The sequence below is a fragment of the Herpailurus yagouaroundi genome, unplaced genomic scaffold, assembly GCF_014898765.1.
Source record: "Herpailurus yagouaroundi ecotype Mexico unplaced genomic scaffold, PumYag 183, whole genome shotgun sequence".
In the NCBI taxonomy this organism is placed as follows: domain Eukaryota; kingdom Metazoa; phylum Chordata; class Mammalia; order Carnivora; family Felidae; genus Herpailurus; species Herpailurus yagouaroundi.
The window spans coordinates 18089247-18114246 of NW_024412414.1; the positions used below are offsets into that span (position 1 = coordinate 18089247).

Genomic DNA, 25000 nt, shown 5'->3' on the forward strand with positions numbered 1-25000 from the left:
TTTCTTTCTTTCTTTCTTTCTTTCTTTCTTTCTTTCTTTCTTTCTTTCTGATTCCTTTCCTTACCTTTCTTTCCTTCTTTCTTTCCTTCCTTTTTTTTCTTTCTGCCCCTCTCTCTCTCTCCCTCTCCCTCCTGCCTTCTTTATTTCTTTGTTTCTTCCTTTCCTTTCCTTAACCTTTCCTTACCTTTCTTTCTTTCCTTCCTTCCTTTCTTTTTCTCTCCCTCCCTCCCTTCCTCCTTCCCCTACCTTCCTCCTTCCCTCCCTCTCCCTTTCCCCTTCCTCTCTCTCTCCCTTCCTTCCTTCCTTCTTTTTTTATACTTTGAAGTCCATTTTTGAAGGATTTTTCCTATGTGTATATTTCACATCTTGGCTGTGAATGTCGAGTTTGAAGGTGTATTATGACAGAAGGAAAGAAAAACCTGAAGTGTTTGTGTAAATGATACGGTATTTGCTTTCAAGAGGGACCATTGAGTCATCTGGTGGAATTTTAGGTTATATATCAGAAAGGCTAAAACTCCACCGAAAGTATTACTGTAGACCTTAGATTTGGACAGGCATCTCTGGCTATGTCTCTACCTTTTATATCTAAAATATTGATGGAAACATTCTTGTACGTATGAGCCCCTATCTTCAACTTCCCTTTTTCCACATGAGTCATATTTATGACAAGAACAAGAAGTCTCGTGTTAAAGATCAGTGTGAGAAATAAATGGCAGTTTGCTTTATTTAGAAAAAAAAAATTGACACCAAGAGCTGGAATAATCCAGTGGTGTTTGAATAAATTAGAGGGATTGTACAGGCAAAAAGAAAAAGAAACTTAACAAGGAAAAATGGGAAGTTGTCCAGAGTTCAACAAAACTGGGTTCCTGAGTGGGTCAGAAGTCGCTGGACAGTACTGAGGTGCATCCATTCATTCAGCAGAACTTACCAAACCCTCAGCACCTGCCAAGTGTCCTAGGCTGTAGGGCATGCAGCTGTGAGCTTGACGAAGTCTGTCCTCATGGAGCTGACAGTACAGCAGAAGTAGAACAAACAAACAATTACGTAATAAAAAGAAACAAATTCTGAAAAAAAATAATAAAGCAAGGAAGAGAGAGGACTGGGTCTCGCAAACTTCTGTGAGGAAGTGACCCTTGAACAGATGGAGAGAAGTGACGGAACAGTCCTCAGGGCTTAGGACACAGCAGAAGCAGAGGCCTTGAGGCAGGGACAGAAAGAACATGTTTGGCTGGACCACGGCCCGTACCTCGTTGAGTGTGGGGGTGGCTGTGTTGTTTAGTGGTTATAGGTGTGGACTCTGAATCTGGACTGCCTGCATTCCACTACAGGCTGCCCACTGAAGGGACTTAACCTCAGTGTGCCTCGGTTTGCCATCTGTGAAATGGGCATGTAGCAGGCTGTGACACATAGTAGGTGCTCAGTAAATATTGAGTACTGTTCATTATTGTCAGAGTGGTCTGTTCATTCGAACTGCATCTATTGAGCATTATTATATATTAACCATATAGGTTCAGGAAATTAAATAAAGGGCCACCCCCTAGTTCTTCCCCTGAAGCAGCTCACAGCCTAATCACAGAGACATACAGGGAAAGAGTTACTTGCAACACAGTATAAAAAATGCTGTGATATGAACATATACAAAATGTGACACTGTAGGATTTGTGTTTTTTTTTTTTTAACGGTTATTTATTTTTGAGACAGAGACAGAGCATGAACGGGGGAGGGGCAGAGAGAGAGGGAGACACAGAATCGGAAACAGGCTCCAGGCTCTGAGCCATCAGCACAGAGCCCGACGTGGGGCTCGAACTCACGGTCCGCGAGATCGTGACCTGAGCTGAAGTCGGACGCTTAACCGACTGAGCCACCCAGGCGCCCCAAGTAGGATTTGTTTTAAATGAGTACTAGAGGAATATCACACTGATTGTATTTCTACCCCCACCCCCACATAGGTAGCAGGTGACATTTTTGAATACAGTGAGCTCCAGGAAGGAAGGTTCCCTGTCTCTCTTGTTGATGTAGTTAGGTGTAGTTATATATTTGCTACCCTTTGGCCACAGATTGTAGGAGAACCTGTTCAGTCTTGTGGATCCTTACAGAGGATGCAAACAGGGAAAAAAATCTGGGTTTCTGTTAAGAGTGCTCCTCAACCCTGAGTGAACTTGCAGTAGAATCATTTGGAGGACTGGCTGACCTACAGGCTGCCAAACCTCAGTCCCAGTGCTTCTGATTCAGTTATTTGGGGAAGGGCCTAAGAATGTGCATCTCTGACAAGTTCCCAGGGGCCTTACTTTGAGAACCGCTGCTCTCACACATCCACAGGCCGTGGCGTTCTTCCCCGGCTACTATTCAAAGTGACAGAGAAGTGATGGAGAGAAAGAGACAAGTTCTTAACACCGCGACCCAGTGTAAACTATTTTACAGAACAAAAATTCTCTTAAGATTTCCTCATGCTGGCCTTCTAAGTCATTTGTAAGCGCTCTTGTTTTGTTTTTCTGGGTTTTTTTTTATGTCCAAAGATGATTTTTGTGCCTCAGCCATCTGCCTGCTCTCTCTCTCTCGTAGCAGTTGAGCTCCTACTGATACTGTAAGGCCCACATCAAATATTACAGCATTTTATGTTCGATCCGTCTGTTCAATTCTCTTTCTCCCCAAATGGAAAATTGGGTACAGCTCTTTCGGAGAGGAAGAGAACTGGCAGTGACCTCCAAATGTATTTGATTATTCACTCCATCATTCATAAAAGTGTTGAGCATACGTCCACACTGTGTTTTTAATTTGTTACACACGTGTGTAATATAGTACCTGTAATATAAAAAATTAGAGGCTAAGGGTGAGAAATAGGCACCCATATACCCACATGTATATTCTCAGAAAAGTCCTACTGTTGCTTTAACACATGCATACAGAAACTATAATATTATCTTACTGCTCCCCACCGGGTCTTCTTATGAATCCCACTTTGAGACTCTAGGAACCCAACGTGACGTTTATCACAAAATCAGTGTTTGCTTAAAACCTGCCAAAATAAAGGTAGGGAAGAGTTTAACCCAGCGAACGTTAATGAAGCGCCTTGTCCTACAGAGAAATAATGGTAATTCCATAAAGTAGGGGATAGATCTAAGGAAACCTAAATGCAGGTGCCTCATGGTTTTCAGCCAATTTGTATCTGTGCGTTGCTTGTGCCCTTGTCTGCTGCTTACTCATCTGGCCCTCACACTTTACTTACATGATTCTTCTGGGTCTCGAGTATAACTGTGCTGGCTTCCATAGACTGTTCCGGAGGAAGGACTAAGAAGAATTAGTGTTGAACTTTTATTTATGTTCTTTGGTTTTCTCGGGTAACTGTTGGTACCTTTAACATATGGACACGTTCCACATAGACCTTGTGAGTCACCAGTGCAAACACACTCGCATTGACATAATGAGAATGCCTGCCTAATGGTGTTAATAATTTTTGGATTAGTGGTCCCTATGTCTGTATTGACACAGTTGCTCACAGCCACTCTTTGGAAGGCATTCTGTTTTCTTAGCGAGATCCCAGTGTTAAGACTGCCAGTGGTAAACTCTCGTGAACTGAGGATGGCCCTTAGTGGTGTAAAAAACAAGAGGTAGACTCCTGCCTTCCCTTTCTTTTTTTCTCCCCTTTCTTTATTCCTCCATTCATCACCACGCACACGTGCGCACTCTGCTCTTGTCATCTCCTGCTCGCTGTTTGTGACACTCAGGCTCTCATTCTCTGCTCCATTGTCCTGCTGGGGCACATACTCCGGGCGTCTGAGAATCAAGATGGCGTGTTCTGCCCAGTGTCGCTGAAGGGAGAGATGGGGCAGATCGGTGATGTGGGTGGGGAGGAAGAGAAGCGTCCATCTCATGATCATGGCATCCCGCCCCAGGTTGGGTACATCTGACCATTGACTTTTAAAGTGAGTAACCTAAGTCAGTAAAGTAGCGTAGTACCAAAAGGAATATGGTACCAAATGCCCAAAAATAAAAATCTAAACAATACATCTGTCAAAGTAAGTAAGTAAAGCCAGTTACTAGTCCCATCTCCAGCCTGCCCATGAGATGCCCCTAGATCCCATGTTTTACAGCTTTACGTCCTAGGAGCATTGGATGTTAGTGCACTCCGTTGTGGTGGCCCTTGGGGGGTTTTGTCCGGTAAGTTCAGGATGACCCGGAGGCTCTTTCTTCTCCCTTGAAAATTCTAATTAAAAGTGTGTCTTCAGAGACTTGCCACTCATTGTTAACTCGGGAAGATAATCCAGCTAGGGACTGAATCTCCTTGCAGAATAGGTCTTAAACTTTTGGTTTCCCAAACTTCAGTCATCTGAGTATGTGTCCCATTATCATGAGGTTAGGCATATCTATGTATCATTTCTATTCTCTTCAAATCAAGTCATTTTTTAAATTATAATTTTTTTTTTTTGAGAGAGAGAGTGTGCACAGGCGTTGGGGAAGGGACACACAGAGAGAGAGAGAATCCTAAGAAGGCTCCAAGCTGACAGCACGGAGCCTGATGGCGGGGCTTGATCTCACGAACCGAGATATCGTGACCTGAGCTGAAATCAAGAGTCAGACGCTTAACTGACTGAACCATCCAGCCTCCTGTCGAGTCGTTTTTTTAAATTTAAGTCCAATAAGCCTCATCCTAAGAAATGATACCTATGAAATCAGAGGCTGGAGATACTAGATATGTTTTTAACTAATATAAATTAGAATAAATGTGCCAGTTTTTTAAAAAATACACATTCTGGTTTCATGTGATATTTTATGGGCCACTGTCGAGTGCATGCATGTCAAATATTGGAATATTTTTGTAGGATTTCCTCTTTTTTAAAAACTTTTTTTAATGTTTATTTTTGAAAGAGATTGAGGGGAGGGGCAGAGAGAGAGGGAGACACAGAATCCGAAGCAGGCTCCAGGCTCTGAGCTGTCAGCACAGAACCTCATGCAGGGCTTGAACCCACAAACCATGAGATCGTGACCTGAACCAAAGTCAGAAACTTAACTGACTGAGCCACCCAGGTGCCCCTAGGCTTTCCTCTTTTTGCTGAAGAGAGGGACTTTGACTGAATATGGTACTGTGCCAAGTGAATTGAAACCCTGCTTTCATGGTATGTTTACCCTGGTTTCCTAGAAAAGCCCAAAACTATCATTTATCTTCCTAAAAATCTAATTCCCCATCCTGTTTATTCACCCGTACATCTTATACTTCCAGGTTTGGGGATAGCAACCAGACGGGGAGCCAGGGGGCTGTGATGTTTAGAGTTGTCACATTCACCGATTCATCAGTTTATGGCAGGGTATTCCTGATAGATCAGTGTAATATCTGGAGACATCATTCTCAGATGAAAGCACTCACCAAATTTGGGTTAATGTGAAATTGGCGTTTATTAGACAGGAAATACTCCTTTCCCCATGCTAACTTCCTTCAGTCTTACCTGCTTTGTGATACTAAATTTTAAAAAGCCTTGCCTGTATTTCTTAGGTAACAGGGCCAGGCAGCCCTTTTTTTTTTTTTTTTTTTTGTTTTTTTTTTTTTTTTTTTTGAGTCTGCCACTCTTGCTTGGTGAGGAGTGCCCAGGGTCACCCCTTTCCATTTTTATCCATATCACTTGTTTGCCAACCCACAGTGAATAGGGCACCCCATGACCACTCCTTTAAGAAGCCAGAAAGGCTCCTTTAATAACAGTCCTTTTTAGGTCAGATGCTGAACAGGGAGCTCTCAAGAGACTTGGTATACAAGTTGTGGTCCGTGGCCCCACACCATTGATACCACACACGAGCTTCGCAGACATACACGGTCTCGGGCCCCAACCCAGAAGTACTAAAGTAGAATCTGCATGTTAAAAAGATATCCCAGTGATTTCTATCCATAATAAACTTTGAGAAGCATGACTATAAGGAAAGCAGTGGAAGAGGAGGGCTGCGTTTCCTTACTCTTCCGTACAAACATCCTCCATCTTTTAAGCCCAGTCAGCATTGACTTTGAGTCCTGCCGTGGCCAGTTCTTGTCATATCTCCGTATACCTTTTAACTAATTATTGCTTAATATTTTTCTTAAAACTGACTAACCTAAATAGATTTCATGAAAATTAAACACTGAGGGTGCCTGGGTGGCTCAGTTAGTTGGGCATCTGACTCTTATGGTGGCTCAGGTCTTGAGTTCAGGTTGATGAGTTCAAGTCCTGCGTTGGGCTCCCTATTGGAGCACAACTTAAAAAAAAAAAAAAAAAAAATGTGACACTGACAAGTCATGAATCTGATGTATTGGTCGAGTTTTTTTTTTTTTCCTAGTACACATGAACCTGACCTCATAACTATGAAAGTGAGGATATTTGTATATCATTCGAACTCACCCCACGCACTGCTTTTGTGGGCCCTGCCCTGAGGGCCATTGCAGGGAAGGGAACCCTGTATTTCTTACAGGATAATCTGTAATGCAAGGGGGGAGGGGAAACTCCTGGACCTAAGGAGTTAAAAGCTTGTACTTGAGATATAAAGTTAGTTGAGGCAGCCCTCCCATCTCGAGGCACAATATTGAGAGCAGATAATAACAATAATCTCAATCATTGTTTAAAAAGCACAAATCTGGCACTTAATAGACTAATTCACAGTCACTCCAATTGCAAGTTTTACTCATGAATATCATATCACAAGGGAATGTGAAATCCTCTAATTAAACATGATTTGAAAAGCAGCAGAAAATTGAGATGATGAGCGTTGTGGGGAAGGAGAGTCAAGGATTCACCGCATGAGCGAGTGAGAGAGAGAGAAGCGCGTGTGTGTTCCAGGTGGTGGACACTCCATCTTCACTCCCTCTAGCCTGGGCTGTGTCGTGGGCTTTCCTCCAACACCCTTCTCTCTGTGTAAGGTTATAGAAATGCTGGCCCACGTACTTGTGGAAAACCAATAGAGAAACACGTAGGATGGCGTATTTCTGAAATGAGGGAAAAGCAAAATGAAGGTAGTACGCTAGAAAAACGTCTGAGCTGTCTCCCAGGTTTCGATGGGCCTTGAGAAGCCCGCCTGCTTCTTGAAGTGTTTTCAGTGAAAGTGAAAGGAGAAAGGTCATGTTTACAAAGCTGCCAGGAAAAAGGATGCTGTACTCGCATCCTCATTTCCCCTGTTCCCCCACATGATTTGCGCGTTTGTAGTCAGGTGTGAGACCTTCTCCTCCTCTTACTGCAGCGGGACCCATGAAGAAACCCGACCTGTCATCTTATTTTCCGTAAGGGACTTTGACTTCCACCTGGTTTGCAGGATATACACAATAGTAGGAGAGACGTCAGAAGGATCAACTCTAGCATGGAAAATCGTGGGAGAGATTGAAGTAATCTTCTCTTCTGCTGCTGTTCATCCGCATCGCTCCATATTACGAGGTCCACTGTGATGGCGTTCCAAAGCCAACTCACCTAGTTTGGTGTCATGGAAACCGACATGTTGTCTATATCGTAAATGTATCAGTTAGTTCATGAACATTTGGTACAAATAAATCTGAAGGCATGTTTTCTGATACCGCTTCATCACCAGAAATCAAATTTGTAATCCCATCTCTAAACCTGAGAAATCCCTGGTCTGATACTTAAAATGTCATTGAAACTAGGATGCGGTAGCAGAGTAGAAGGCAGGGAAATGTGATAAGAACTAAAAAGTGAAGCGAGAGAAAGAGAGAAAGTGGTACCATTTCTGTGTAAGTTGTCATTAAAGAATTAAACAAATAAAAGAAGAAGCTGTAAAATAGGGGCTTTCAGGGGCGCCTGGGTGGCTCAGTCGGTTAAGCGTCTGACTCTTGATCTCAGCTCAGGTCTTGATCTCAGGGTCGTGAGTTCAAGCCCCCCACTGGGCTCCATGCTGTGCGTGGCGCCTACTTAAAAAAAAAAAAAAAGTGGCTTTCATGGACACTTGCCGTGGTTATGATCACAGTTTAATGTAAGGCACTTTTAAGTACTAGGTAGTCCTGAAACTGTATCAGGAGAACATCTTTCTGGAAACCTGAGGTATCTGGAGTCGTTAAATGTTTTGGCAGAGAGTGAGCAGCCCCTTGCCACCCAGCCAAGATCACGGGCTGTGACAGATCTGAGAGAGAGAGATTCTGTGACTGAAGTGGTAATGGGGTGGACAGAAGCAAGCACGTGCACGGGGACAAGAGAGCAAAGAATTGGAAAAAAGACCAGGAGACACTTGAGTCGTAGGGAGGCAATAGTTCATTTTCTCAGAGAACTGGTCTTCGTCCGTAGTAACCTCGGTGCCTGTCTCAGGGTCAGTATGCCCCTAATTTTGGCTGGCTGAATGAGAGGCCAAATGGTGGGAAAGAGGGAGGTGATCAGTGGCAAAGAGAGGGAGGCAGAACCGCTCCTAAGCGGTCGAAGGTGGCAGCAAGGGGATCGCTTGCAGTTTGGGGGGGGGTCTTTGTAGAGGGTGAGGAATAGTTTAGAAGGTAAAAGCTTCCTGCTCCACAGCAGCGGTAAGGATCCGTTAGTCCTTACTAGAAGGCATAGACGACCTTCGTCCCTTCAGTCAGTAATCACTAAGCACCTCCTCCTCATTCATCCACAAGGTGTGTCATTTTTGCCCAGTGCCTGTGTGCAACATGTACCAAAAGTGGATTTATGTTCAGTTGGTTTTTGACAAAGTGCCAAGACAATTCGTTGAAGAGAGAACTAGAATGACCTTTCCATCAAATGGTCCTGGGACAACATGCCAAAAATATGAAGTTGGGACCTCTTCCTCACACCATATACAAAAATTAAGATGAGTGATAGACGTAAATGTGACAGCCAGAACTCTCAGAAGAAAACATAGGAATAAATCTTCGTTACCTTAGATTAGTCAGTGGGTTATTCGATGTGACACCAAAATCACATGGAACTACAGAAAAAACAGACAAATGGGACTTCATCAAAATCAGAGACTTGTGCTTGAGAGCACACCATCAAGAACCTGGCAAGGTAGTCCACAAAATGGGAGTAACTATTTGTAAATCATTTTTGTGATAAGAAACTGAGATGCAAAAAAATAAATATATCTGTATGTATATTTAAAAGGTCATTCAAGAGTAAAAAGACAAATGACCCAGTTTTTAAAAACTGGACAAATAATTTGAATAGACATTTCTCTAAGGAAGATACACAGCACATGAAAAGCACAGCACATGAAAAGATGCTCAACAGTATTAAATGGTAAGTAAATACAAATCAGAAACACAAAAAAATACCACTTTACATGCAGTGAGGTGGCAAGGTTAAAGACAACAGGTCTTGGCAAGTATATGGAAAAACTGGAACCCTCAAATAAACCTGGTTAGAATATAAGGTAGTGCGGCTGATTTTAACACTGGTCTGGTGGTTCCTCCACGTGTTCACCAGAGTTACCCCATGACCCGACAGTTCTGTTCTTAGATATATACACCCAAAAGAATTGAAAACATGTATTCATTCATATACCTGCACTCTCATATCAGCACTGTTCACAATAACTAGAATGTGGAAACAGCCTGAATGTCCATCAATGGATAAATTGATGGACATACACAAAAAATGTTATGCATACACAAAAACTGGATACACAAGCACGCACACACACACACACACACACACACACACACACAGTGGGATACTACTATTCAGCTGAAAAAAAGAAATGAAGTCCTTCTATACACTACAGGGATGATGGACCTCCAAAGCACTGTGCTAAGTGGAAGAAGGCAGACACAAAAAGCACATCTTGTATGATGCTGTTTATATGAAATGTCCGGAATAAGCGTATGTCTAGAAACAGAAGATTAGTGGTGGGAAGGAACTGAAGGTTGAGAAGAAACGGGGAGTGATCGCTAATGGGTATAGGATTCCTTTTTGGTGTGATAGAAATGTTCTAAAATTATATGCGATGTGGTTACACAACTCTGAACATATTCAAAACCATTGAATTATATACTTTAAAAGAGTGAATCGTATGGTATATGAATCTCTCAGTAACACTTAAAAAAGAAAAACATATTTCACAATTTTTTTATTTCAAAAATTTTTTTACAGGAAAAAAAGAGTGTGGGAGCAGGGGATGGGCAGAGAGAGAGGGGGGACAGAGGATCTGAAGCAGGCTCAGTGCTGAAAGCAGAGAGCCCGATGCAGGGCTTGAACTCAGGAACATGAGATCATGACTTGAGCCCAAGTCAGATGTTTCACCAACTGAGCTACCCAGGCGCCCCGATATTTCACAATTTTGAGTGATTAGAGAATGACCAGCAGTCTTTCACAACTCAGTTAATAAAATAACATGCCAGTGAAATAAAATACATTTTATAATTTGGGGTTAACTTGGGGGGAGTGTGACAAAGGGAGACTATAAAACTAGTGCACACAGATGCAGACTTTTGTTTACAGTCGAATCAGGAATTTGGAGAGGAAGAAAACAGAGCACACTTGGAAAAGAGCGAAAACACAACTTGGGGTAGACTCAGAAGAGAAACAGGAGAACCTGGGTCAGGGCACAGGAAGAGCTGGGTGCACTGTCAGCCGAAAGGGGAACTGCCTTTAAGTTGGCTGACACTGAGTACAGTGAGGTGTGCATACAGAAAACTAACTTACAGGACTAATACAGACACTCAAGAGAACGGACTGAAATGAGAAATTGTTCTTAGTTGCAGTAGATGAATTTAATGATGGCAGTTTCAAGTTGTCATTAAGAAGTGAACTTGGAAGGGGGCACCTGGGTGGCTCAGTCGGTTGAGCATCCGACTTCAGCGCACGCAGGTCATGATCTCACATGATCTCAACTCTGTGAGTGGGAGCCCCACGTCGGTCTCTGTGCTGACAGCTCGGAGCCTGGAGCCCGCTTCAGATTCTGTGTCTCCCTCTCTCTCTGCCCCTCCCCCACTTGTGCTCTGGCTCTCTCTCAAAAATAAATAAACATTTAAAAAATAAAAAATCTTCTCAGAGGCTCAAGTCTGTATTGAAGTTAGGACTTTGGCGGGTATACTTTGACATAAGAAGAATAAATAGGAAAAATTCTTAAATAAATGTCTTTGAAAATGACACCATTACACCATACAGAAGAACATATACTGTGTGTGATATCATGTAAGGTCAGGAATTGTTATTACATACTTATATGTAATTGTATTTATGGCAAGTTGGTTCTCTCTAATCTGAAATGCTGTCACTGTTCTCGTGTTAAAAAAAACCTTTAATTTTTATATACCAAGGATTATTAAGAGCAGTTTAAATCACCTGGCTTTTCTTGACTGCACACTATTTGTATTTCATATTATTAGAAGTAAAATTAAATAAAAGAAGGTGTCACAACCCTGTTTTCTCGAGTGGATAGGCATCATTCTGGCCTTCACCTTCAAGAATAAAAAAAAAAAGGCAAACACTAAGTGAATGATACACCCACAGCAAAATCCAATAGCCTGGCCTAATTATTTATTGTCTCTTATTCCTGAATCCATGTAACATTTGTTGAGCCCATGTCCTATGTGAGTGTGTGGAGATGAGTTCGATGCAATCCCTGCCCCTGGGATTTTTAACCTGGGAGTTTGTAGTAAAAAATAATTTATTAAAAAGTTGACTCTATATTTTTGAAAGTTTAAGTTGGGACCAACATTTTTAAATCCCTTCAAAACCAAATATGTCTTTATTCATCCTTGGATTTGGCAGCTTTCCGGAAGTATATACTTTGCACGTTGCTGAGTTTACCTAGGACAGCTTATTGAAATGATTGGGCTCACTGATTTTACCTGACCGTCGGGTCCTTGGATTGCCGTCTTCCACCATGTTTCAGCCTATAAACATGTATAAGTAATTCAAGTTAAAAAACATTTTTTACTCATTTTCTTCTTTCACTTTTTGGCCCATCCCAAAAGGCAGTCAGAATATAAATGTTTGTTCCACATTTCCAGTGAAACAGAAGAGCTCCCATTCACAAGTACAGCTGGTATACCACATAGCGTGCTTGAAAGGCCAGGAGCTGGACTCAGCCACCCATGCTGTGCGCTTTGCTGTGCCACTGTCAAGGAAGATGGCAGTCTCAAAGTTGAGTCCTGAGTCGCACTTGATTTTGTCATGTGTGCACATATAGGTATATATTCATACATGTAAATGAAAAAAATTAACAGTCGAACAGCACAGCCTTCCTACAGTGCATAAAATAAAAACTTCAAACGCGACATGGTGAAAATTCTGTTTCTTCACCACCTCTGACAGTGTGTTTTCTTACGGGTTTTTCCAGAGATGCTCTGTCAGAGCACTACTACCAGCCTGTTTCTTTTCCTTTCAAAGCCTAGCATTTTGTTTCAGACAACCATGTATGTAAAAGTATCCAATTATACTCACTGGCCATGCAGGTCATGGTGGCCTAAGCCAGTGGTCCTGCGCACCAGGATGCTTCAAAACCTTATTAAAAATGTTTGGATCCCCATGAAGTCCTACTGTACCTAAGTTCACCAGGACATTTGGTTAGGAATGGGGTTGATTGGGTTTCATCTTTTGTGGAATCAGGAGTGCTGATAAACGAAGTCAAGATTTAGGGGAGCCTGGATGGCTCAGTCGGTTAAGTGTCGGACTCTTGAATTCAGTTCAGGTCGTGTTCTCATGGTTATGAGATCAAGCCCTGCTTCAGGCTCTGCACTGAGTGTGGAGCCTGCTTGAGATATTCTCTCTCTCTTAATTAATCAATTTATTAATTTTTCAAAAAAGGAAGTAGAGATTTCAAAGTTTCAAGTCCTACACCTGCTCGTGGTCGTCATTAACCAGCTTTGTTTGGAACACATGTTAGCTGGGAACACCAGTCTGGCTGTAAATTGCAGTAAGCTGCGTTGTGGAACATCCATCCCTGAACACTTTTAGAAGTGCTTTTTTTTCAGGGGCGCCTGGGTGGCTCAGCTGGTTAAGCTTCCTGCTTCGGCTCAGGCCACGATCTCATGGTTTGTGAGTTCAGGCGCCGTGCCGGGCTCTGTGCTGATAGCTCGGAGCCTGGAGCCTGCTTCTATTTTCTCACCCTCTCTCTCTCTGCCCTTCCCGAACCACTCCCAAAAAATAAGTAAAAATTTTTTAGAACCGTATTTTTTTCCTTCACAGCATGAATAAGAGTATCTGTGAGACGCACAAAATAAATAGAAGTATTGAATTATATATCAAACATGAAAAACAGGTGGCAGTATACAGTATGTTTCCATTTTCATAAATCAGTGATGTGTTAGAAGAAAAAGCACAATAACGTACCAGATGTTAACAGTGTTATTATCTAGGGTGGGTTAATTCCGTGTGGAGTGGGGATAGGGTGGCAGGGGGATGGACTTTCTTCAGTAGCCGTCTCAGCGTTATCGCTGTGTGAACTTAGGAAAATAAGAGCATATCTTATTTTCATAGTAAATGTTGTTTTAATGTAGAGGCAAGTTTTCAAGAGGTATTCTGAGTATGTAACTGTGTACATGTGGGGGGGGGGTTTGGGTTTCTTTAGTTCTGGGAGCCTTGTCTTTCTATAAAGTCTTAGTGGACAGTCCTTTGTTCTCACTCTGAAAAATAAGGATACCAAGTTGAACTAAAAATAAATTCTTGGAGCAGAGTAGTTTTTATTCAGGCCGCGGGGCCTTCACAAATCACCTAACCAAAAAGCAGAGGGATGGGGTGGGGGGAGAAAGGGTGGCAGAGCCCATGTTAAATCATGTCTATTTTACTTGTAATCATAAATTCCTCCAGCGAACACCTACCATTTTCTTTCATACTGTCGGTTTCAGGACACTCTCTGCTTAACAAAAAAAGCACAGAAGAATAACCGTTGGCAGTTTTTAACTAGTGGTATTAATTTTAAACCCTAACCAGTTGAGGCGTTTGGTTTCCAACTTAAGGAATTACACAAAGTATGTATAATGGTTAAGAACGTAGTCGGCATGCAGCATCTCTCGAGAGCAACTTGATAGAATATTCATAGTGAATTTTAAAACTGAGCACTCATTAATTGACTCATTCCATTTCTCTGAATGCATCTTGTAAAAATCAGTTATATACTGGGATGTTTGACCTGGTAAATTTTATTTTTAACATTGTTCATAGGCGTACGAAACATGAAGGGAGTCTCAGTGTCCAAAATAGAGGGACGGTTTGACCAATTTCAGTATGTAACTAGAGCTAAGATGGTTTATGGTGGGCTCTTTGCTTTAGTAAATAAGGATTTTGAAGACTAGTCGATAACAGAAATTCTTTAATAACAAGATTAGGTTAAATATAAAAGGACGAGGGGCACCTGAGTGGCTAAGTCGGTTAAGCTTCTGACTCTTAGTTTCGGCTCAGGTCGTGGTCACGCGGTTCGTGGGTTCAAGCCCCACATCTGACTCTGCTGACTGTGCAGAGTCAGCTTTGGATTTGGATCCTCTGTCTCTCCCCTCTCTGCCCTTCCCCCTGCCTCACACGTGCATGCTCTCTCTCCCTCAGTAAACATTTTTGAAAATATTTATAAATGGGTGATAGAAATCTTCATGCCTTAACTTCTGAAAAATGTGTATTATATATTTTTATAGATATAAAAAATTTTAACATTATGAAAATATTTTAATGAATCTTAATGAAGTTGGTAAAGAACATAACTATGGTTAGGTTTTTTTTTTCTTTCCATGCTATTGATAGGAATAGTTTTCATTTTCAAGGGTTTCCCTCCCTCAGAATAGCTGAGAATTCAGTCCTTAGAAGGACTCTTTAGTTTCAAATATTGTCAGTAATTTTTTTGAAATTCTGTTTTTGTATCATGTCTATTTTTCTAGTGTTAGTGAGATAAAACTGATGTAGAGCATTGTATAAGTTGTACAGCATAATGATTTGACTTACATGTATCATGACATGATTACCAAAATAGTTACACTAACATCATCTTAGGTCATCATTTCTAATTTATTGTTTAAAAATTCTGAAGAGGGGCGCCTGGGTGGCGCAGTCGGTTAAGCGTCCGACTTCAGCCAGGTCACGATCTCGCGGTCCGTGAGTTCGAGCCCCGCGTCGGGCTCTGGGCTGATGGCTCAGAGCCTGGAGCCTGTTTCCGATTCTGTGTCTCCCTCTCTCTCTGCTCCTCACCTGTTCATGCTCTGTCTCTCTCTGTCCCAAAAAATAAATAAATGTTGAAAAAAAAATTTAAAAAATAAAAATAAAAAATAAATAAATAAAATAAAAATTCTGAAGATGTGGGGCGCCTGGATGGCTTCAGTTAGTTGAGCGTCCGACTTCAGCTCAGGTCATGATCTCGCGGTTTGTGAGTTTGAGCCCTGCATCCGGTTCGCTGCTGACAGCTCAGAGCCTGGAGCCTGCTTCCAATTCTGTGTCTCCTTCTCTCTCTGCCTTCTCTTGCTCGCACTCTGGCTCTCTCTCTCTCTCAAAAATAAATAAACATTAAAAAAAATCTGAAGATGATCTTGGATTGGTAGTAATTCTTTCCATTGGTCCAGTGGACTTTTGCCCTCTTAACTGCTTAGAGAATATCCTTTGGCCACGGGGCTGTGTACCTCTCATTATAGAGCTACCTTCGTTCACTTGTGTTACTCTTTTCTCTCATGAGGGGCACCTTTATCAGTAAGACTTGTGTAACTTTTTTTTTTTTTTTTTTTGTTTCTCAAGTTGATTTTTTTTTTAAAGGCAAAAAAAAAAAAAAAACTGATCGCTCTTTTCAAATTATGTTAAATTTCCAACATAATTATTTAAAAGCCATAGATAGACCTATTGATCTTTGATAAGGTGTAGTTCTATGCACATGTGTGTTTACTCTTAGTGCTCCTTAGTTTAACTGTTGGTAATATGCCAAATGCGGATTCATTGTAAGTCAGGGACAAGTGGCGTTTGTGTATGTCTGCTCTGTGAATGTGAATCGATCGATAATATGTGAATACGCATCCTTGTGGTAATCTACAAGCTGCACATGTGTGCGCGCTTGCGTGTATGTGTATGGAGTCATGATTCAAGTTCAGAATCACAGACAGACAGTGGAATAAGTTGCAAAATAGCCCTTTCCTTGAAGAGAATGTGCTTGAGTATGAAACAGAACTCTGAATGTTAGTTTTACATTTCTATTTGATGGAATCTAAGGTTATGGAAATGACTGTAAAAATAATTTGTCTGAAAGAAGTCTGGATGCAGAAATCTAATAGAGAAAATATTTGAGAATATGGATCATCAGCGAGTGCAACAGATACACTTCCCCAAGCACCACATGGTGTGGATCAAAGTATCCCATGACTTGGATCCTTGTGGTCAAATCATTACATATTGATTGGAACCCCACTGAAGGATTAACCCCTTGTGTTCATGCCAAGTTTTTTCTCAGTCGTGGTGTCTGTAATTTTAGGGATGTAATCTTCTTGCTGTCGCTAGTGTTTTTAAGCTAATCATCTACTTGGATATATTTGTCTTGCTAAGTTATTTGATGCTAAATTATTTAATTGCTCTATTCGGTGCTTGATAAAATTAATTTGTGAAAAGATCATACAAGTATGTGAAAGCAGTTTTCTAGTGGAAGGGAGGAGGAAAATGTATAATATCCTGGGTAGAAAACAGCAAGAGAATCTCAAAATCAAGTACAGATTTGATCATTTTCATTATGTAGATTAAATGATAAATTCTAGCTTTTTAAAGAATGCTTCACAGTTTGAGTAGAGAGCTTTGCCTCTAACAAAAGCCTGTCAAACACTTTTCATACGTGGTGGTACATTTCTAACATTGGACTAGTCACAGTCTGGAATTTAACTCTTGCTTTTAGATAACAATGCAGAATTAATTTGTAAATGCCTGGGGAAAAGAAACCCTAGATTTCTCCATGTCCACTTTCAGACACGTGGGTTCCTCCTGCCTTTTAAGCCTGTTGGGATGGTTCTTGGCAACAAATTCATTCTCTTGTCCTTGTGTGTGTGTGTGTGCGTGTGTGCTTTTTTTCAGTTTGTCCCACGAGGAGCACCCCCATAGCCATCCTCTCTACGGACATGGTGTATGCAAGTGGCCAGGCTGTGAAGCAGTGTGCGAAGATTTCCAATCATTTCTGAAGTAAGAATGATTTTATATCGCTTTCTTCTCTTACATAGCTATCACCTCCCACTGCTCATGCTTTTCCTTATAAAATACCTTTTTGATGGAGGGTTTCACACCCCCATTTTGAGAATGGACTCTAGATCCTAAGGGCTAGCACGTCATCCTAGGAATAGTCCCAGCATCTGCGGAGGGTAGATGGTAAAGGGCGAAAGAGGTTCACCCAAGGGTAGTTTTGATGCTCTTGGTGAGAGTCTATCGGTTACCCATTTCCTCAGGATGACAGTGACTAAATAAAAATTTTCCCAGTACTAAATTTGCCAGAATTTAGTTTTCACTTGTATTCATTGGTCTGCATACTGAGTCACTGACATACTCTTAAGTTTACAAGACTGCTGTCACTTCACGGCCGGTTGCAGCTTAGTGACTGGTCCCCTTCATTTTTATACACATGACTTACACACTTAAGAAATGGGTGCCAAGGAAATGCTGCCAAGTTGCTTCTTACCTTTCCATCCTGGTGTTGACTTTAGTTCCAATTCTTGTCCTTATGGGGAGAATGGAGTAACTTTAATTTGTACCATTAAAGTATGACGAAAACTTGGATTATCCCACTTAAGTCTGTAACATTGTTAAAGTATCTCTGTAAAGAAATGATAGATTAATCATCTCAGAGTTGAAATGAAATGCTTCTGCACTGCAGCTTAGTATTTCTCCTCTGTACCGTACCTTGTCCTTTGACCATATTCAGACTAAACTGCCCTGTGTTATTGATACCCCATAAATTTATCGGTAGTATCACCAAATCATTGGCAGATGGACTGAATATAATAATACATTGTATTTAGTATATTTATATATTACACAATAATTGAACATACGCACGCGTATCACTCCTTTATGTCCAACTTCGTGATGGCTTATAGATTGGGAGTTGGGAGGGGGCGCCTGGGTGGCGCAGTCGGTTAAGCGTCCGACTTCAGCCAGGTCACGATCTCGCGGTCCGTGAGTTCGAGCCCCGCGTCGGGCTCTGGGCTGATGGCTCAGAGCCTGGAGCCTGTTTCCGATTCTGTGTCTCCCTCTCTCTCTGCCCCTCCCCCGTTCATGTTCTGTCTCTCTCTGTCCCAAAAATAAATAAACGTTGAAAAAAAAAATTAAAAAAAAAAAAGATTGGGAGTTGGGAGGTCTTTGCTTTTGGCTTTTCCCTCTCGTTCAAGCCCCCAGAAATAGAAAACAGCTGATTTGTGTACAGGTTTCTAGTTTTGTGTGGTCTGTATATTCTTAAAGTAGTCTCTATATTTAGCCTTATGGATCTGCATGCAACTATTTTAAAAACGTACCATTAAAGATCCATTCGTTGTTTACCTGAAAGGAGTTTCACTGATACGGTGTTTTAATTAATGAAGACTGTGAATCTATTTCAGAGCTTCCCAGCTTTAATATTTTACTTGATGAGCATTATGTAGTCATTAGAAAGTTAAGTACTTAAAAAATTTTTCAGAAGAGATGCCTAAAATTTGTTCCTAAATATGAACAATCAAGAACAGTGATACTTTAAAGTAAGCAAAAGCCCTTTACAATTATTCTGATTCAAGCTAGTTGTGTTATTGGGCTTTGTTCTCTTATAAATCACTCATTATAAATCTTTGTTTTGTTTTTGCCTAATTGTATTTAGATAATGAGAGAAAGACTTTGGCAGAAACCACTTTCAAATTCTGATTTCACCTTCTTCACCAGTGCTAGTTTTGATAAATACATTGGTGCTAATTTCACTTATCTCTAGAATGGTCGATAACCATCTGTAAATAGGATGTATTTTCATAAAGTCTTTAAAAATACACAATTGCTATGACTATTCTTGTTGTATCAGTTTTAGAGCCACATAGGGAAAAAGGCAGTTTTTCAGTATGATCCATTTAAAAAATGTTGTTAATAATCAGAGTATTTCCACCCTCAACCTCAAATCACAAGTCCATTTATCACTAAGCTGACAATTATATATATATATATATATGTGTGTATATATATATATATATATGTAATTTTTTTCTTGTGTCTCCACAATGAGATAGCACAATTTTAAACCAACCTCGTACGAAAGAAAAGAATCTAATGATCATGAAAATTGGGGCCTAGACTAATGATTTTTTTTTTTGTTTAAATCCCCTTTTAAGGATATTTGGAGCCTGGATCTTTATAGGAAACCATCTGTCAATTATTGTGGTTTCGCACATGACGCGACATGTTCTTGGTTCATGTTTGCTCAGTGGATTGGGTAGCCGCTATGAACCTGCCATGGTTGCCTGTTTATTTCTTAGTACTTAATGACTTCTGTTTGGTAGAAGACTTCGCTTGTCAGCTACAGACCTGGTTTAACCCCTTTCTCCCCTCCCCCCCAAGACGGCAGGGGGGAGTTGGGGAGTGATAATTGGCTCTTAGAACTAGGAAGTCCAGTGGGATAGCTGCCTCAAGCATGGCTGGATCTAGAAGCTTAAACAAGCCTATTGGAGCATTGGTTTTGTGTCTGTTGGCTTGGTTGTCTTCTGTGTTGCCTTCATTCTTAGGCTCTTTCCAAGTAGAACTAAAGACGACAAATCTATATGCCACAAGTTGATCCATCTCACAGTGCACCTCTTTTTCTGTCGTCCACCAGTAGTCCCGAGCAGGCTCCCCCTGACCCACTGACCCAGATTGAGTCACGTGTTCCAGCTTTGAGCCAGTCACAGTGTTGTAGCCAGCCTTCCTTCCATCGCATGGCCACCTCCAGAGCACATAGAGACGTTCACCCTTCACCCCACGTGAACCACATGGGGGTTAGGGATGAGAGATTTGGTTCCCAAGTGTGAAAAACAAGTATATAAACCAGAAATGGGAGAGTAAATGCTGAACATGAAAGAAAAAAACCCTCGAACTCACTGCTCTCTTAATGATTTCTTGAGTTACCCATTGATTGGCCATATATGACAAATTCAGGATTCTGAGTTTCCTCTACAGCATGATTTTAGCTCTGGGAAATTCAGAGTTGTCTTCAGGTTTCAGTGTCTTGCTTAATGTAGTGGAAAATAAGTTAGTCTTCTTGCAGATTCGCTTCTCCCACATCTGTGTGCAGTCTAAAGAGTAATCAAATTGGCTCTCGTGAAACCAACTTTGCTTTCCATTGAACTGGACTGAAAGAGGTACCATATATTGTGTGGGTCAAACAGAAACCACATGGCCTCTTTGAATCATGTCATCGTGGAGTCATTGTTGATGAGAAGTGATGTTGTAAGCATTTCTTCTCAAATTGTGCCATATTTGTAGATTCTGGAAGCACCTCTTGTGGGCTCACTCTTCTTTTCCATTCTCACTCTATAGAGGGACATAACAGTCTTTGGTTTAAGCAAGTTGATACTAGGAGTACTTGGATTCTCCAAGGCACTTTTAGTCAACAAAATGTAGCATTGCTCTGACCTTGACTTAGTTGTTGCGTTCTAGATTTTTTTCCCCACTTATCTTTTGATCCCCTGATTTTATGCTCCCCTAGTAAGAGTTTATAATTAAACAACTCAGAACTGTGCCACAGGGTCAGCTCCAAGTACTTTATATATATGGCTGACCCTTGAATAATATGGATTTGAACTGTGGAGGTCAACTTACATGCAGATTTGTTTTCTCAATAAACACATACAGTTTTAGAAATATTTCCTTAGGATTTTCTTAATACTTTATATTGTAGCTTACTTTATTGCAATATAGTATATAATACATAACAACACACAGTAATGTGTTGATCGACGTCATGTGTTGTTGGTAAGGCTTCCTATGAACAGTAGGCTATTAGTTCAGTTGGGGGGGGGGGGGGAGAGTCAAAAGTTACCCATGGATTTTTGCTACCTGAGGGGTGAGGAGGGGTCAGCTTTCCGAACCCCCACGTTTTTCACGAGTCAGCTGTATGACCCATTTAATCCTCACCCTACCTAACAGTGATAATATTAAGGTATTACTCTCAACTTACAGCTAAGGAGGCTAACACAGAGAAGTCAAGTGATTTTCCCCAAGGTCACAAAGCTAGCAGGAAGTGGAGTGAAGATCCAAATCCAAGCAGTCCTGTGACGGCGGGGTTAGAAGCAACACCATTTATTAACTATATGTTTTCAACTTCACGCCATAGGTGTAGAAAGAGCTTCGGAGAAAAGGCAGATGGAGTAGTGAAGCCATTTGGTATCAGTGTGTTCTTTGAGCTAGGCACACAGCCTGTGTGAGCATCAGTATCCGCACATGTAGTTGGGGATAACAATATTAGTGACCCCCTCTCGAGGTTGTTAGAATTAAAAGGCGCATCACATAAAGTGCCTGACCCATACTAGGCACTCTTGAAAAATATATCAGTCCTTTTTTTCTTATCTATGCCCTCAAGTACATGTTTAAAGGAGGGATAATTTTAAATATCTGAACATTTCTGAGCATTCCTAGGGAAGATGTTGTAACCGTGCAGAACATTAACGTGTCAGAAGAGACTAATCTTTAATATTTGTCACCATAAATTTCTTGTCAAAAGTCCCACACAATCCAGTGTGATGGAGGGGCGAGGGGCAGCCAATTTTTTCTGTAAGGGATCTGACAGTAAATAGGGTAGATTTTTGCAGTCTGTACAGTCTCTCGCAACTACTCACCCCTGCTTTTGTAGTGTAAAAGCAACCATAAGACCGTGTGTAAGGGATGGGTGTTTAGATTGCTGACCTCTGACCTAGAGTAAACTTGTTGGTGTCATAACGTTTTTAGCTGAGAAATCTTTTTACATTTCCTTAGCCATTGCTGTCTTGGGTTATTTTAGTTTGGATTCACAGAGCCCTTACATTTATTCACATTTTGGGAAAACAGCCATGCATGCCTTGCCCTGTTACCTCATTCACCATCCACAGTTTTTACACTTAGATGGGCTTGGGCTCTTTCCACCTGGTTTTTAGGGCTCAGTGTGAAAGGGGAAAGTGACTTTGCGTGGTAGCTGTTTTCTGATCCTCTGTTGCTGAGGCTAGTAAGAGATAACTTTTAGAGAAGCCAAGATCAGTTATTCAGGATAAAAATCCCATCTGACAGTAAAATGCCAGTGTTCACAGAGAGGGAGGTTAAAGGAAGGGAGGGGAGACTCATGGGTCTAAAAATGAGGCATATTCTTTTTTCCCTCCTGAGAGATAAATATCATAACTGTTGGTAAATCAGACCCAGAGATTTGACACTTTTCTGTGATCATTCTGCAGTGTTTGTTCCCAAGGTGAGGTATACCACAGGGCCCTTGATTTCAAAGATAAATACTGTACAAATAACCATCCTGTTGTCTTTCCCCCACAGCCAGCAGAGGGACGCTTTATCAGAATCAGCAGATACCCAGTCCATTGTATGCATTTATTTCCCTGTTTTTTCTCAAAACAAGTTGCAGTTTTCGTGTTGCTGTTTTGTTTTGTTTTGTTTTGTTTAACCCATCAACCACGAGTTATCATGTGACTGTTGTGTTTGTTAGCGCTGAGACCAGCAGGCGCTCCTACTCAGTCTAATGAAATCCTCCAGCCCTGCATTGCTTCCCAGCCTCTGGGAGCAGCAAAACAAAAACAAACCCGAGCCTCTCCAGATAGGTGAAGCTCCCCGCGTTCTTCCATTCTGTCCCCACTTGGATCATGTGTTGCTTTTCTTCAAACCAGGCTGCAGACACCACCTTTCCCAGTGAACACACGGATTTATACTTCTTCCCTTGTTCTTTTTCAAAAGGGGCTCCTATCATTCTCTGACAAGGTGGAGAGTGGATTTGAAGGTTAAATCATGACCACATTTTCCCGTTTCTGACTTCAAATGTAAAATCAGGCACAGACCCAGTTTCACAAATACAAGGTAGTCCTATGTGCTTGGGGAAAATATTTCCATCTATCCCTAGTTTTTCTTGTTGGTGGTCGTTTGTGTAACATCTCAGAAGGGTGTAATTTGCGTCCTTGCTTGGTATCCGTTTGAAAGGAATTTTTGTTTGTGTTTTGTTTGTATTTTTCGTGTTTTTCTCTTGAAGAAGAACACCGTGCACAGTGATCAAAACAATGCCTGTGCGTGTTGGTCAAATGTATATTGTTTATTGAAACCCAGGTAAATTTGCTCTGTGCTCTAATAGAAGCCTAGGAGAAGAAAAATGAGGGAAATGCCCACGGGACAGAACGCTGACCCTTCCAAAAGGTTGAGGACTGTAGACCGTAGAGGACGTTTCATCGGTCATTGGCTTTAAAAAAAATTTTTTTTCTGTGAATTTTACTTCTCAAAACTGTGAAGAGTTTTATGTGAAAGAAACTACTAAGTGCGCCCTGTAATGTTTTCACAAGTGTTTTTATCATGGTAACATCTTGTTTACTTTAGTTCCCTGCCTAAAACTACTTGGAACATGTTAAGAAAACATCTCGAGAAAGCCTTGACAAAGAGGCTTTTGTTGAACAGCCACCGTGAGGCTGCAAGGATCACAAAGGTGTTAACTTTCCGCCCCTTAAGCACTTCCACATGAAGTTCCAGCAACGATGTTTGTGGTTTTGGAAAAACAAAGTGTATGTTAAAGAAACCAGGTATATGCTAATACATGTCGAAGGAGGCCGGATATCATAAATTGTTTCAAACCATTTGTGGCTCTCGGTTTGCATGCCTGAATGTTCTGCAGTGAAATCGCCTCCAGTTAGTGCAGGAGGCTGGAGCACATGTGGAGGGAACAGCCCTCTAGTATGTCGGGTGTGTGCAGATCCAAGCCTCCAGCCTCACCATTTAAATCTCAAGAACACAGGGACGATGCTGGTCCCCATTCAGATCCCAGGTGACAGGTCTTTGAGTAGCGTTAAGAGGAGCTCATATTTTTATGAATTTGACTTTTGTACTTCTCCTGCATTTTTGAATTGCTTTAGAAAAATAAAAAGTGGGTGGGACCGGCGCACATTTTTATCCCCCTGAAAAGTCCGCCCTTTCACCCTTCTGACATTGTTCAGGAGTTCAAGACCTTTCCAAGTGCTCAGAGAGGTCAGAGTGGCCTAAATACCACAGTGCCCTCTAGTGATCTATAGAATATTAGATGGAAAAGTTTAAACAATTTTGCCAAAGGTAACAGGCTCAGTGCCACCACCTTGCTCGAAAAAGAGCAAATAACCTTTGAACCCATTTTTTTCCCCAGCAAACAGACCTTCGTCAAAAATGCAAATTAAATTTATTTTTTTCTCATAGGCTTCGAAAGCACTCGAGAAAACATTTCGTAAATGTCTCCTCAGTGCAGTGAGGTCTGCGTGTACCTGAGTATCATGTATACAGGACATTGTGTCGCTACAGATACATCGTTGTGCGTTCTTCTCTTTTAAGAGCCATTAGTTACATACTTCACGTGATCATTTCCGGTGTGTAATTAGAAGGCATTACTTAAAAGACAGGGATCATCTTTGCTCCATACTTTTATTGACACTGTCTACCATATTATGGCCATGTCTAAATGGTAAAATTTATTATTAGCAGCAGTGTCACAAAAGTCTGAGACAGCGATTTTCCTTTCAATAAAAGTAGTTAAAAACCTTTTAGAAAATCCATAATTTTGATTGCTGGTACTTCATAAATGTATAACTGGTACTTTTTAGCTGTCTCTTTAGGGAAAAATGAGTTTTATCACCTGCAGTACCTGGGTTAATGAAATTGTGTGTTGGAATTTCGCCAGGATGAAAGATGAGATCATTCCAAGACACTAATATTGGCAACAGGTCTCATAAAAAGCTCTGACTCTTGAGTGAAGTATCATTAGATTTTTTTATTATTATTATTATTTTATTTAAATTGAGGGATTAAGTTAGTTGTCCTTTTCAAAGTTTCTGTGCTGGTGAGATTCTCATTTGGCATCCACATTGCAAAACCCAGTGACCTAAAAACCTGTACAGAGCCAAGAGAAACAGAGAAATGTCCATCAGTACCTAGTAGAAGAATTTCCTTGCTTCAAATTTCAACTCTAGTTCCTGTTCAGCCCTTTACAAATC

General features: G+C 41.1%; 1 protein-coding gene across 7 annotated transcripts in view; it reads left to right on the forward strand.

Moving 5' to 3' along the window:
- Window positions 1–25000, forward strand: part of FOXP1 (forkhead box P1) — a 512105-nt gene that overhangs the window by 437309 nt on the left and 49796 nt on the right. For all 7 annotated transcript variants that reach the window (XM_040492170.1, XM_040492176.1, XM_040492172.1 and 4 more), the window contains one exon: window positions 16911–17015. In XM_040492170.1, coding sequence (XP_040348104.1) covers window positions 16911–17015 — 105 coding nt within the window. The remainder of the gene's footprint in view (window positions 1–16910; window positions 17016–25000) is intronic.